This window comes from Hypanus sabinus, chromosome 19 (genome assembly GCF_030144855.1).
Source record: "Hypanus sabinus isolate sHypSab1 chromosome 19, sHypSab1.hap1, whole genome shotgun sequence".
NCBI lineage: Eukaryota > Metazoa > Chordata > Chondrichthyes > Myliobatiformes > Dasyatidae > Hypanus > Hypanus sabinus.
The window spans coordinates 27,749,872-27,762,836 of NC_082724.1; the positions used below are offsets into that span (position 1 = coordinate 27,749,872).

Here is a 12,965-nt window from a genome sequence, read left to right on the forward strand (position 1 = left end):
TCAGCCATTTTTCTAACATGCTTTTGTTCTGCACTCTTGGTTAGCTGTATACATTGACTTTAAATCTTCTGGGTCTTTGACACCACCTGGCCAGTATTACAAAGCTTTTCTTAATCATCTCCATACTTACATTCCTATTACAGTCTGAAAGTAACTTATTTCAGGGTTTAAATATGATTATTGTATGCTTCTTCGTCAGACCACCCTGATTAATGGACAGGATGTTATTTATTTACTTAGTGATACAGCAGGTAGTAGGGTCTTTCAGCCCTCTGAGCCACACCACCCCAGCAACTCCACAACCCCTTTTAATTCCAGCCTAATCACAGGACCAATTAACCTACCTGGTATGTGTTTAGGCTGTGGGAGGAAAGTAGTGCACCTGGCGAAAATCCACGCAGGCTACGGAGAGGACATACAGACACTCCTTACAGAATGGCAGCAGAATTTAACTCCAAACTCCAGAACACCCAAGCTGTAAAAGAGTCAAGCTAACCGTTATGTTACCCTGGCAGCCATGCAGAACATGATGCGTATCTACGCTAATCACACTTTTCTGCATGGGGCTTTACCTTTCCTTTCCAAATACTTGACTTTTTAAATTACATATTTCTAAGTGTTACCAGAATGTTATTGCTAATTGCTGGGGAGCTGAGTTCATAAGTAGGGAAATTATGCTTCATTTATAAAGGGGATTGGTGAAAGACATTGTATATGGTGTTGGTCTTTTTTAAGGAAAGGTGTTAATGTGTTTGAAGCAATTCAGAGAATCTAACACAGAATGGACTTGTTGCTTTATGAGGAAAGGGTGGACAGGCTAGGTCTGAGCTTAGAAAAACAAGAGATAACTGAAACGAGACCTACACAAGATCATGACAGGATAAATATACAAGTATCCACAACCAGGGAGTCATTGTTTAAAATAAAGGGTCTCCAATTTAAGCCAATGATGAAGTGTCTTTTGTTTCTCTCAGAAAATTAGGTCTTTAAAACTCTTCCTAAAATGGCAGTGGAAGCAGAATCTTTAAATATTCGTTAGGAAGAAATAGATAGTTATAAGCAAGGGGTAAGTGATTACTGTAGCTAAATGGGAATGTTGAGATCATAGTCAAATTAGCCATGCAGTGAATTAACCAGTGGAACAAACTTGAGGCTAAATGGCCTCTTTGTGCTCCTAATGATTTTGTTCCTATGTCCATGGCTTGTTTCAGATATATTTCTCAGAGTAGGCTTATCATCTGCTAGTTCTCAGGTAGGATCAAAATTTATTTCCTATGTTGGAATCTTTATGTGTATAAAACATTCACAATTACATGTTGTGTGGCCAACTAAGTATATTGGGATAACAAAATTGTGTATTTGTGGAGGCTGTTGTGGCTTGAATCATTGACTTTGAACCTGAATGTCTCAGAATATAATCCATAACTGAAATGACAGATGTTTTCAATAGAAACTGATGAAACTATCTCACTTCAAAAATGATATTCACCAGATCTTTCTTGATCTCTGGTGCAGATCTCTTTGTCTACACTTAACTTTATGAAGAACTTAGTTCTTGCCTTGTATGTGTAATTACTAGCAATGTTAGTAATGGCCGTTGTTTGCCTAACTAAGGACACTTTACAGCCCCCACATAATCTGTCCATCTTTCCATCATGATTGGAATTGTCTGTTCATTTTGAATTGTTTATTTTCTGAAGCTACATTCGCTCCATCTTTTCTAGCTCTTTTGTCTCCTGTGTTGGAAATTATCACTGCCGTGGGTTGTCATCAAGTTTGATGTATGCATGCCTCAGAGATGAGACCTTTTCATATTTGTGCCATGTTTCCAAGCATCAATTTCAGAGTTTCAACATAGAATCTAAGCGCAACTCTGCAATTATTCTTTAGTTGTCTTAGCTTATTCTTCAGTTACTCTATTTAGTCAACTAAAACCAATGGCAATTTTAATCATTGGCTAATGTAATGCAATCAAGTGTATTTGACCTGGCACCTTCAGTACCTCACTCAAATATTTTTGACCCTGTTAAGTATCTGTCAAAAAATAAATGGCTGTATTTCCTGCAGCAGGTAACTCAACCCTTGACTGTACTTTATCTGTATTCATTTCTGGAGCCTGGTCAACCGTATGTTATTTTTATATTGATTTTCTTCTTTCGTTCTGTTATTTCCATGAATAGCATAAATGGTTATTCGAGTTTAGGCCTGTTCTTTTTCAATCAGCTTCAACATTAAGTGGGCTCTTCATCCCTCTGCACCTTGCTGCTGACAAATTCCAAATTTCCTCTTTGTGCAGATGATACATTTGTGGAAATGCTAAGATCACAAAACGTAATTCACATCTTTTGAGCCTGCGCCAGCTCTGGGTGGGTTTCATGCCCTGTTCTCTCTCCATTGTTGTACAAATTCTTTCCTTTCAGGTACTTACCCAGCTCCTTTCTGGACACTATAATTGAATCTGCTTCCACAGCGATCCCTGGCAAAGAATTCCAAACACTAACCACTTGCTGAGAAAGGAAGGTTTTCTTCATGTTGAAGTAAAACTCAAGTTTTCGCCAAATAACAAGTGCATGTATGCACAGATACAATGAAAACCTTACTTACAGCGGCATCACAGGCACATAGCATCACATAAGCAGCATTCAAAAGACAAACAAATTAAACATTAATTATATGCAACTTTTACAAGAAAACACAATTCAAAGGTTAAAAAGTCCATTTCAGTATGTAACCCTCAGGCTCAGCCAGCTCGTGTTCGTCCAGGGGAAAACAGCCTCTGGCCCCGCCAAACTGAGAAGTCACATTTGTGCGGATGCCATGTAATGTACCGCCCAGTTACAAACCCACAACGCAAAATATCAGACAGTACACCATATGAAATTAAATGATTGAACTTTATGAATCTTAATCTGAATATAGAAAATTTAAAATAGGGCCCAATTCAAGGAAAAGTCAGAAGTGCATGTTGGAGCTCAGTCCCCATTCTTCCACCAGTGATCTCGTCCAAGTGTCGCTGACCTTCGGACCCTCAGATCCCAGTCCACTCCGTCTGGTGGTCTACCAGCTCTCTCCACACGTGTCTTCCCTCTTCATCTCTCCACAACAAAGACCGCAAAAACCCTCCTTCCAGATTCACAAGACGGAGCAACAATCTCTGATTGGCTAACATGCATACCACAGTCCTGTTGTCTCCAGCTATAACCCAAACATTGCTGCTACAGAGAAACCGTTACCTCAGCAGTGAACATTACAGAGAAGCCATTACGTTAGCCTTAGCTGTGAACATCACAGAGAAGCCATTACATTAGCCTTAGCTGTGAAGAAGCCATTACATTAGCAGCAAATCCTTACAGTGTGTTACAAGTATAAAGTTGTCATAGTGGTTAGGATTTTGTCAATTGTTTCAACAACTGAATGGTTGAAGGGAAGTAGTTGGTCCTGAATCTGATGGTGCAGGACTTCAGGCTTCTCTGCCTCATCTGCAAGAAGACGGAATGGCTCAGATGATGGGGATCTTTGATAATGGATGTTCTGTCTTGTAGTTACACTCTGCACTTGTATTTCTGAAGCTCAGGAATGTAAAACAAAATTCTCATTCTGTCCTGTGTCTTTGAGTAAACCATGTACAGTATACTCTTAGTACTCTCAGTTCTGGTACTCTCTTTAGAACAATGCTCTCTCGTTTATATTTCCTCCTATCATTCTTTCAAACAAAGTCTAACATTTCAGTTATGTCAGTATTAAACTTCATCTGTCACCAATCTGCCTATTTCACCAGCCAGCCTGTGTCACCTTGGTTTATTACTAATCATTAATCATTCAGTATGCTTCATAAATTTGTGTCATCTGTGTATTAGGAAATTGCTTCTTATACAACAATGCCTGTATAATATATGAGAAAAACAATGTCTCTGATACAAATGTTGAGATACCGTACTACACTTCCCTCCAATTTGATAAAATAACTTTTTGCTATGTTTACCTGCTTCCTGTTACTTAGGCAGCTCTTTATCCACCCTGCCACAGTCTCCATATTCCATGGTCTTTAAAGGTGACACCCCATTAAATGCCTTTCGTAAACCTTTACATACAACATCAATCTTACTTCAAAGTCAAGTAAATCTGTAGATGCTGGAAATCCAAGCAACACACACAAAATGCAGAAGGAACTCAGCAGGCCAGTCAATGGAAAAAAGTATGCAGTCGACGTTTCAGACCGAGACCCTGGACCGAAATGTCAACTGTATACTCTTTTCAATAGATGCTGCCTGGCCTGCTGAGCTCCTCCAGCATTTTGTGTGTGTTGCATCAATTTTAATTCTCTCAGCAATTCCTCCAAAGTGCCTATCATATTCAATATGATTTTGCCTTTAACAAATCCATGCCGACTGTCTCTAATCAATCTATAGCAAGAATTTGGACCACCCACACTCATCTGCTACTGACTTATCTTCGGGCATGAATTTTTCATTGCTACATTATGACTGTAAGCTGCAGTCATGTTTATGCCTCATAATAAACAGAATATCTTGGTATTTCCATTAAAGTTACAATTTTGCAAACCAGGTCAAATGTAAAACTCTGCATACTTAATAATTTGGACAAAATCCATTCGTCACTGAAATCACACACAAAGCTGTCATGCAACAGTTCTTCATTCTTTATATTGAACATGTAATTCTTTGCCATTTCAAATCAATATGTTTTCTTCTAATACCTTCTAATTTCTGGGCTGTGACTGTGAATCGAGCGTGTTTAATTTTCTATGTGCAATGGGATTAGTAAGCATGTGAGGAATCTCAAAGATAACTCCAAAACAAAATCGCTCTCAGACGGCAATATTCAATGTATCTGCATATCTTTAAATGTAAAGAGTATTTTCATCTTTTTCAATATATGTTGTGAAAGGCTTGCATGCTCAATTATAGATGCTTGGGCTGCCTATGTAATCAGTCTGTGCTGGAGTTGCCAATTTTTTCTGTTTCTCATCTAAACAGTGATGTGACTGCATGAAATCTTTCATGCATTTGCTCACTTCTGGTGTGTTTAATTTTTCTGGTATCAGCATTTTTCTCTTCAGCTACAAGCTGCTAATGATTTGTTTCTTAGTTGCCATTTCTTGCACAGTTTCACTAATTTTGACACAACCTAGTGTTTTTCCTCACACCAGTTTTGAGATCCTTTAATCGTGCTGTTAATCAGCAATGCAAAAGTTGCCGTTTTAGAACGTTTTTTACACCTGCCATTTTTCCTTGAGACAAATATATTTTATGCATTTAACTATCTTAGTCACCAGTTTTATTCAGAAATGGGCTGTGAGCTCGTCTTACATACAGCACTACCAAATGCATGCTGTGTGTGAACATAAATAAGCATATGAATTTGGTGTATGAGTAGGCTTACTCATCCCTTGGATCTGGATTTAATAAACTTGATTGTAATCAGAAGTCCAAAGACATGTGACCCTTTGAGAAGGAAAAAATAATAACTTTCTCCCAGTTTTAAATTGGAAATGTATTAGTTTTAAACAGTGATGTACCTCACCAACCTCTCTCCCCTCCCTAGATCAACCCTATCAAGAAATATAAGGACCATATGTGTTTCAATTAATTCACTTTTCACTCCAGCAGATGTAGACTTTGTCTGTCCAATGTTTCATCATAAGGCACACTAGCTCTTCCCAGGTATCAGTCCAGTAAACCTTGTTCAAATTGCTTCCAATCTATTAGCTTCCTTCCCTGGATAAGCAGAGCAGTACTCCTGATGGAATTCCTAAATCCCTGAAACATAATCTCCCTCTGTTTATCTCAGGGAAACACCAGGGGCTTTAGATCATGAATGTATTCTTTATTGAAGACTAACAAAAATGAGCTCTTTACATGTTGGATTATATGATTACATCATTTGCACACTTGACTTACTTCAGAATATACCACAAAAGAAAAGGGATATTCCATTCACATTAAGTATATATTTCAAAATAGTGCTTCAACTGATCTTCTAGGTGATTGTCCAGTGCATCCATCCATCCATTACTAAGTCTTTTTTTGAAGAAGATATTTTAAGAATGTGGATTTCATGTATTTTTTGCTACCGCTTTCCTGGATTGCAGCCAGCTTTACAGTCAGAATGCATGGACCACCATGAATATTTTCAAACCTGATGCTGTATGTTGTATAAAAAATTCATTCACTTGTTCTTGTTCATTTTCTTTTAGGTATGGGCACTTAAACTTTAAACTTCATTAACAGTGAAGTAGTAGTACAGGAATTCTAACCATCTCAGTTAATGAATTGTGATCATTTCCATCATTTAAGTTAAATACCACAAGAGAAAACCTAATTTACGAGAAAATAAAATTGACCTACAGTGTGTAAGTGCTCTGGGCTGTTGGTTTCAGCCACTCCAGGTGTTCTTTGTATTTGCTACAAGAGATAAATCAATAAACTTGTAACATTATACTTAATGAAGTTGTATGCTAGCATAGCTAATTGTTTTAAAATGTAAATGAACAGCAGGCATGGTTTTAATTCATTCTTTTAGGAATTGCATTTCACGCTATGGTATTTTGGGCTTGGTTGAATGAAGAGCTTCCATACTGGAAAATTCAGATATTCAAGATTTTATGCTAACTTAGGGGAAGGGTTCTTGTTTAACAAAACCTGTTTTGATTCAAGTACTGTGAACAAGCACATCATTGTGTGGCTGGACCGTAAGGGTGGCGTGTGTTAGATAAATCCAACTATTTAAGTTTAAAACTTCATGCTTAATGTAGTCAGAATTAGATGTAGAGAATGTAAAAATGATTTTGATTGATGAATAAAATGAGATTTGATGCTATTGGCAATATTTAGTCTTACACTGCCATCTGCTGACCAGAATTTTGCTTACAATTTCTTGGTCTTCTAACAGTTTTTCCTGTAACCAAGTGTGTTGAACATTGGAAACTGAATGTTATTAACATTGCATTAAGGATAAAACCATGGAAATAGCTTGCTACTGTACAAATTGATCAAGTGATGTTAGAGTGTGTTCAAATCCAGGAGGGATTGTAATGATGAAGCATGCAAGAAGAGGCCTTTTTATCCCATTAGGACCAAATATACTCAAATAAGTTTCTTGCATTCATATTACTCAAAATCTCCTCAGTTTGCATTGTTTATATTTTCACTAACTAATGGCCCTTTTCCCCTTTTGGACCTGGGCTCTTTTCATACTTTACAAGTTTTCAGGTCTTTTCAATGCCTTATAAGTGGGAATGTTGGAATTGAAATTAGTGTTGCTGTTTTTATTGTTATTATCACATGTACTGAGATACAGTGAAAAGCTTGTCTTGTATACTATTCATACAGATTAAAACATTACATAGTGCATTGAGCTAGAACAAGATAAAAAACAATAAGGAGCAAGATAATAACAAAATAGATTGTGAGATCAAGAGTCCATTTTATCATAAGGGGGCACCATTCTTATAATGTAGAACCAAGACCAAACCATTAAGCTTCTTGAAGATGTTGTGCTATTCAGTTTATTTAAAACTGATCTATACTTCAGTGTTATTAACCAATCTTTGTTTTGTTTCCAGTGTAGCATTTCCTTTCAAAACACAACAGGTGTTCGTATAGAAAATTTTAAATAGATGCCAACATCTGATGAGCTTTTTATACATCTATTTCTGATTTTACATTTACGAAGCCTGTTTGATTTTAAGATTTTCCCAATGATCTCTGCATTTACTCTGTCAAATTATCTTGATCTTTTTAAATACCATGATTAGCTCTTTCTTCAACAGCCACGTTATTAAAACCTACACTCAGCTTCGATGTCATTCTAGTGAATCTTTGTCATGGCTTTAATTTATCTTTCTGGAAGATTGCTAATTAAAATTAAATTGGATATTCTAAAGAGGACCCAAGTATGATGCTGAAACAAAATCTCCACTTATCCTTTTGGATTATGTCCTTCAAAATGAAAGATAATGTTGCGATAGATTTTATCCTCCATTCTTTTTTTCTTTCTTTTTACAATATTTGTATTCAAAGAAAAAAAAACAAGATTTACAGAGTGCAACACATAGATACATTGAAACATAACTTGTGTACATTCACATATTGTAATAAAATTGATCAAAATGTTATAGCATATCACATAACGGTATATCACTCTGTAATCAAAAATTTAAAGATGAGTCATACATCATAAAAGAAATTTTTTATATAAAAAAAGTCAACCCCCTACCAACTACCAAAGAAAAAAGCTGATGGATGACAATGGATAATTAGGGAAAAAAAGACATATTCACTTAAGAAGAAAAGAAGATAAAAATATACATAAAAGTCTGTGCACTGTTAAACTTATAAATTGGAAAAGTAATTTAGGAAAGGTCTCCAGATATCATAAAAAGATTGTTTCGTATTTAAGACTGAGCAGCGGATCTTTTCTAAATTTAAATAAGACATAATATCACGTAGCCATTGAAGATGTGTAGGAGGAGTAGACTCCTTCCATTTAAGCAAGATTGCTCTTCTTGCTAAAAGAGAGGTAAAAACTAAAACCTGTAGGTTAGGAGTATTTAAAGTTATATCTTCATTTGCAATAATGCCAAACAAGGCAGTAAGGGGATTTGGGTCAAATTGGACCCTAAAAAGTTGTGCCAAGGTATGAAATACTTCCCGCCAAAACTTTTCAATTTTAGGGCAAAACCAAAACAAAGAGGCATTAGCAGAGTTGCACTTATTACAAAGTGGAGAAACATTCGGATAAAAACTGGAGAGCTTCTGTTTAGAAGGGTAAGCTCCATGAACCACTTTAAATTGTAGAAGAGAATGACGAGCACAGAAAGATGATTTATTAACCCATTTAAGAATTTTATTCCATCTATCATCAGAAATCTGACAATTTAGGTCATCTTCCCAAGCTTTTTTTATTTTATCTCAAAAGTCTTGTCTAGAATCAATCAACAAGTTATAGATACTGGTAATAGAACCATTAACAAAAGGTTTTAAACTTAAAAGATCATCCAGTAAATTTTTATCAGGACCTGTAGGAAAAGTAGTTAATTGGAAATGTAAAAAATCTCTAATTTGAAGGTATCTGTAAAAATGTGCTTTTGGGAGTGCAAATTTATTTGACAATTGGTCAAATGAAACAAGAGATCCTGAGATACACAGGTCCCAAAAACACTTCATACCTAGTTCATCCTAATCTTTAAAGACTTTATCAGTCATGGAAGGGATAAAAAAAATAATGAGAATGGGAGATGATAATGAAAAATTCGCTAAGCCAAAAAATTTCCTAAATGGAGCCCAAATCTTTAAAGTTTGCTTAACAATTATGTTATCAGTTATTTTATTTGCTGAAAAAGAAGAGTTATGATCCAAGAAGAGAGACAATAGAGGAATTTTTTACAGAATTAACTTCTAAGGAGACCCATGATGGGCAATCTTTACGATAAATATAATAGGACCAGAAAGTAATATTCCTTATATCATATAGTCCTGACGAAGGGTCTCGGCCCGAAACGTCAACATTGCTTCTCCCTATAGATGCTGCCTAGCCTGCTGTGTTCTACCAGCATTTTGTGTGTGTTGTTGTTTGAATTTCCGGCATCTGCAGATTTCCTCATGTTTATTCCTTATATTGGCAGCCCAATAGTAAAACCTAAAATTGGATAGGGCTAGTCCCCCCATCTCTTTATTTCTTTGTAGATAAACTTTACTTAAACAAGCTTGTTTGTTATTCCAAATATAAGATGTTAAAATTGAATCTAAAGAATCAAAGTACGTCTTAGGAATAAAAATAGGTAAGGCCTGAAAAAGATATAAAAATTTAGGAAGAATCTTCATTTCCATCAAATTAAGTTGGCCAATTAGGGATAAAGAAAGAGGGGACCATTTAGAAAGCATCTTTTTCACATAATTTAATAAGGGGTTTAAGTTTTCTTTAAATAAATTTTTGAAGTTTTTAGTAATTGTTACACCTAGGTATATAAATTGACTTGTAAAACTTTGAATGGAAATTTGGCATTTGATGACATTAGGTCATTTAAAGGAAATAGCTCACTTTTATGTAGGTTCAGCTTATATCCTGAAAAAGAACTAAACTGGGAAATTAAAGAAAGAACCAAAGATAAAGAAGTTTCAGTGTTAGAGATAAAAAGTAAAATATCATCAGCATATAATGACATTTTATGAGTCATACCTTCCCTTAGTATACCAGAAATGTCCTTAGATTCTCGAAATGCTGTTGCTAAGGGTTCTATAGCTAAAGCAAAAAGTAAAGGACTAAGAGGGCAACCTTGTCTAGTTCCCCGCTGTAATTTAAAGGGCTTAGAAATTTGGGAGTTAGTAATAACCTAAGTGGTAGGAGATAAGTAGATTAATTTAACCCAACGAATAAAATTAGGCCCAAAATTAAACTTTTCTAAGGTCTTAAAAAGATAATTTCACTCAATCCTATCGAAGGCTTTTTCTGCATCTTGGATGGTGAATATGTCACATTCAATAACCGACGTATATTAAAATGTGAGTAATAATTTTTAATAAATCCTGTCTGGTCATGTGATATAATAGATGGTAAAATATTTTCAAGTCTTTGAGCTAAGATTTTGGATAAAATTTTTGCATCAACATTTAATAAAGAAATCGGTCTGTATGAAGAACATTCAGCTGGATTTTTATTTTTTTTAAGATTAAGAGAAATAAAAGCTTCATTAAAAGATTGAGGGAGCTTACCTGATTTAAAGGACTCTGATAAAACAGAGGATAAATAAGGTGTAAGTAACATAGTGAAAGTTTTATAAAACTCCTCAGGAAAGCTATCAGGTCCTGGGGTATTACCAGAATGTAAAGTACGTATAGCCTCACCCACTTCTTCATTGGAAATAGGCTGATCTAACTGTGTTAGACTATCAGCAGACAATGTAGGAATGTTGATATTACTGAAAAAAGCATTCATATAGGTATCATCTGAAGAAGGGTCAGACTGATACAACTTAAGGTAAAAGTCTTTAAATATGTTGTTAATTTCAGAATGATCAGATATCTTAGTACCATTATCTTTAAAAATTTCTGTGATTTGACGATTAACTGTAAAAGATTTTAAGCGATTGGCTAATAAACTACCTGCTCTATTCCTGTGAATGTAAAATTGAGTTTTATCTCTCAACAGCTGTCGTTCAATTGGGTAAGTCAGCAGAAGATTATACTTGGATTGGATTTCAATACGCTTATTATATATACTTGGATCTGGAGATAGGGCATACTTTTGATCAAGATCTTTTACTATCGCTGCGAGGTCAGACCTTCCTTTGTCAGCTTTTTTCTTTATATAGGTAGAGTAAGAGATAATTTCTCCATGAATATATGCTTTAAAAGTATCCCAGACTATATTACCAGCAGCATCTCCTTTAAAATTTTCTTTAAAGAAAAAAGTAATATGGTTTTCCAAAAACTTTAGAAAATTTTTATCAGATAACAATAAGTTAAAACGCCAACTTCTATTTGGTACAGAGTAAACAGGTAGTCTTAAGGCCAGAAGTGCAGGTGCATGATCAGACAAAGCAATTTCCTTATAATCACAGCATCGTACCAGTGGAAGCAAGTTTCTATCTATAAAAAAGTAGTCAATCTGAAAGTACATATGATAACCCTGAGAGAAGTATGAATATTCCTTTTCTTAGGGGTGTAAAAAACACCACGTCAAGAATACCACATTGAAATAAAAAAGATTTAAAAAGTAGGACTGATTTATTAGTGACAGGGGTTTTACTTGAAGAGCGGTCCAATATAGGGTCACGCCAAAAATTAAAATCTCCACCCATCAGAAATACCGATTCAAATCAGGCAGAAAAGAGAAAAGACGTTCAAAGAACAAGGAGTCATCTGTATTTGGAGCATATACATTCGCAAATATGATTAGTTTATTCTTAAGACTACCCGAAACAATAACAAAGCGCCCATTTGTATCAGAAATTACATTATGTAGAATAAAGGATACATTCTGTTCAAACAGGATAGAGACGCCTCTCGATCTAGATTGAGAGGGTGAGTGAAAATGTATACCCTTACATCCTTTGAAAGAACGTGAAATATCATCTTTACGAATATAGGTTTCTTGGAGAAAGATTATATGAATTTTAAGTTTCCGGATCTAAGAGAAAATCTTATTTCGTTTAACAGGGTTATTTAGACCTTTCACATTAAAACTGAGTATATTAATAAAAGAATCCATGAAGTCTCCTTTAGTAATATATAAAAGGTAATCACAGACATGTAGATAGTGAATAAATAAAACAGTAAAAACATCCAATCAGCTTTATGGAAGAACCCATTTCCCCCCCCCCTCCCCCCAAAGAGAGAAATCAGCCAAGGGAGGCTGAAGACTAATTCTAACGTCCCCAACCCAAAACTCCGGTGGCTCCAGAAAATATATATGTATAGCTGTGCTGAATAAATGATTGTAAATATATATATGTATACAAAAACCAAATATCAAAGTAAGTAAGTTCGCTATTTACAAAAAAAAACCGATGGGAAAATATAAGTATTAGTCGCGGTAAAAAAAAGGAAAGACAAATAAGGAAAATCAAATAAGTAAAATCAATAAGTAAAACAACATATACTCGCGGTGCAAAAAAAAGGAGTAAAGAAACAAATAGAAGATAATTAGAAAGGGAAGCGGTTTAGATAGCTTCCTACATGACTAATTTAAGGCATTCAAGGGAGAGAGAAAAAAAGACAAAATGGCAAAATAATGAAAAAACCAAAAACCAGCAATAAGAAGTATAGAATATTGTATACTATTGAAAAACAGTAAAAGACCGAAAGGTGTATAAATAATCAAAAGTTAGGAAAAATCTGAGCGAATTTAAGGTAAAGCAAAATACCCTATAGTTTCATTCCTCAGTAATTACTACATGTACACCCTAAATAATTACTTTCAGTCAAATTACTAAAAGGAAGAAA

General features: G+C 35.1%; 1 protein-coding gene across 6 annotated transcripts in view; it reads left to right on the plus strand.

The window, feature by feature from the left end:
* LOC132377830 (receptor-type tyrosine-protein phosphatase gamma-like) overlaps positions 1-12,965 on the plus strand; it is a 671,456-nt gene that overhangs the window by 484,677 nt on the left and 173,814 nt on the right. For 4 of the 6 annotated variants that reach the window (XM_059944246.1, XM_059944241.1, XM_059944240.1 and 1 more), the window contains one exon: positions 11,170-11,295. The exons of the other annotated variants lie outside the window; for them this stretch is intronic. In XM_059944246.1, coding sequence (XP_059800229.1) covers positions 11,170-11,295 — 126 coding nt within the window. The remainder of the gene's footprint in view (positions 1-11,169; positions 11,296-12,965) is intronic. 6 annotated transcript variants of the gene reach the window in all.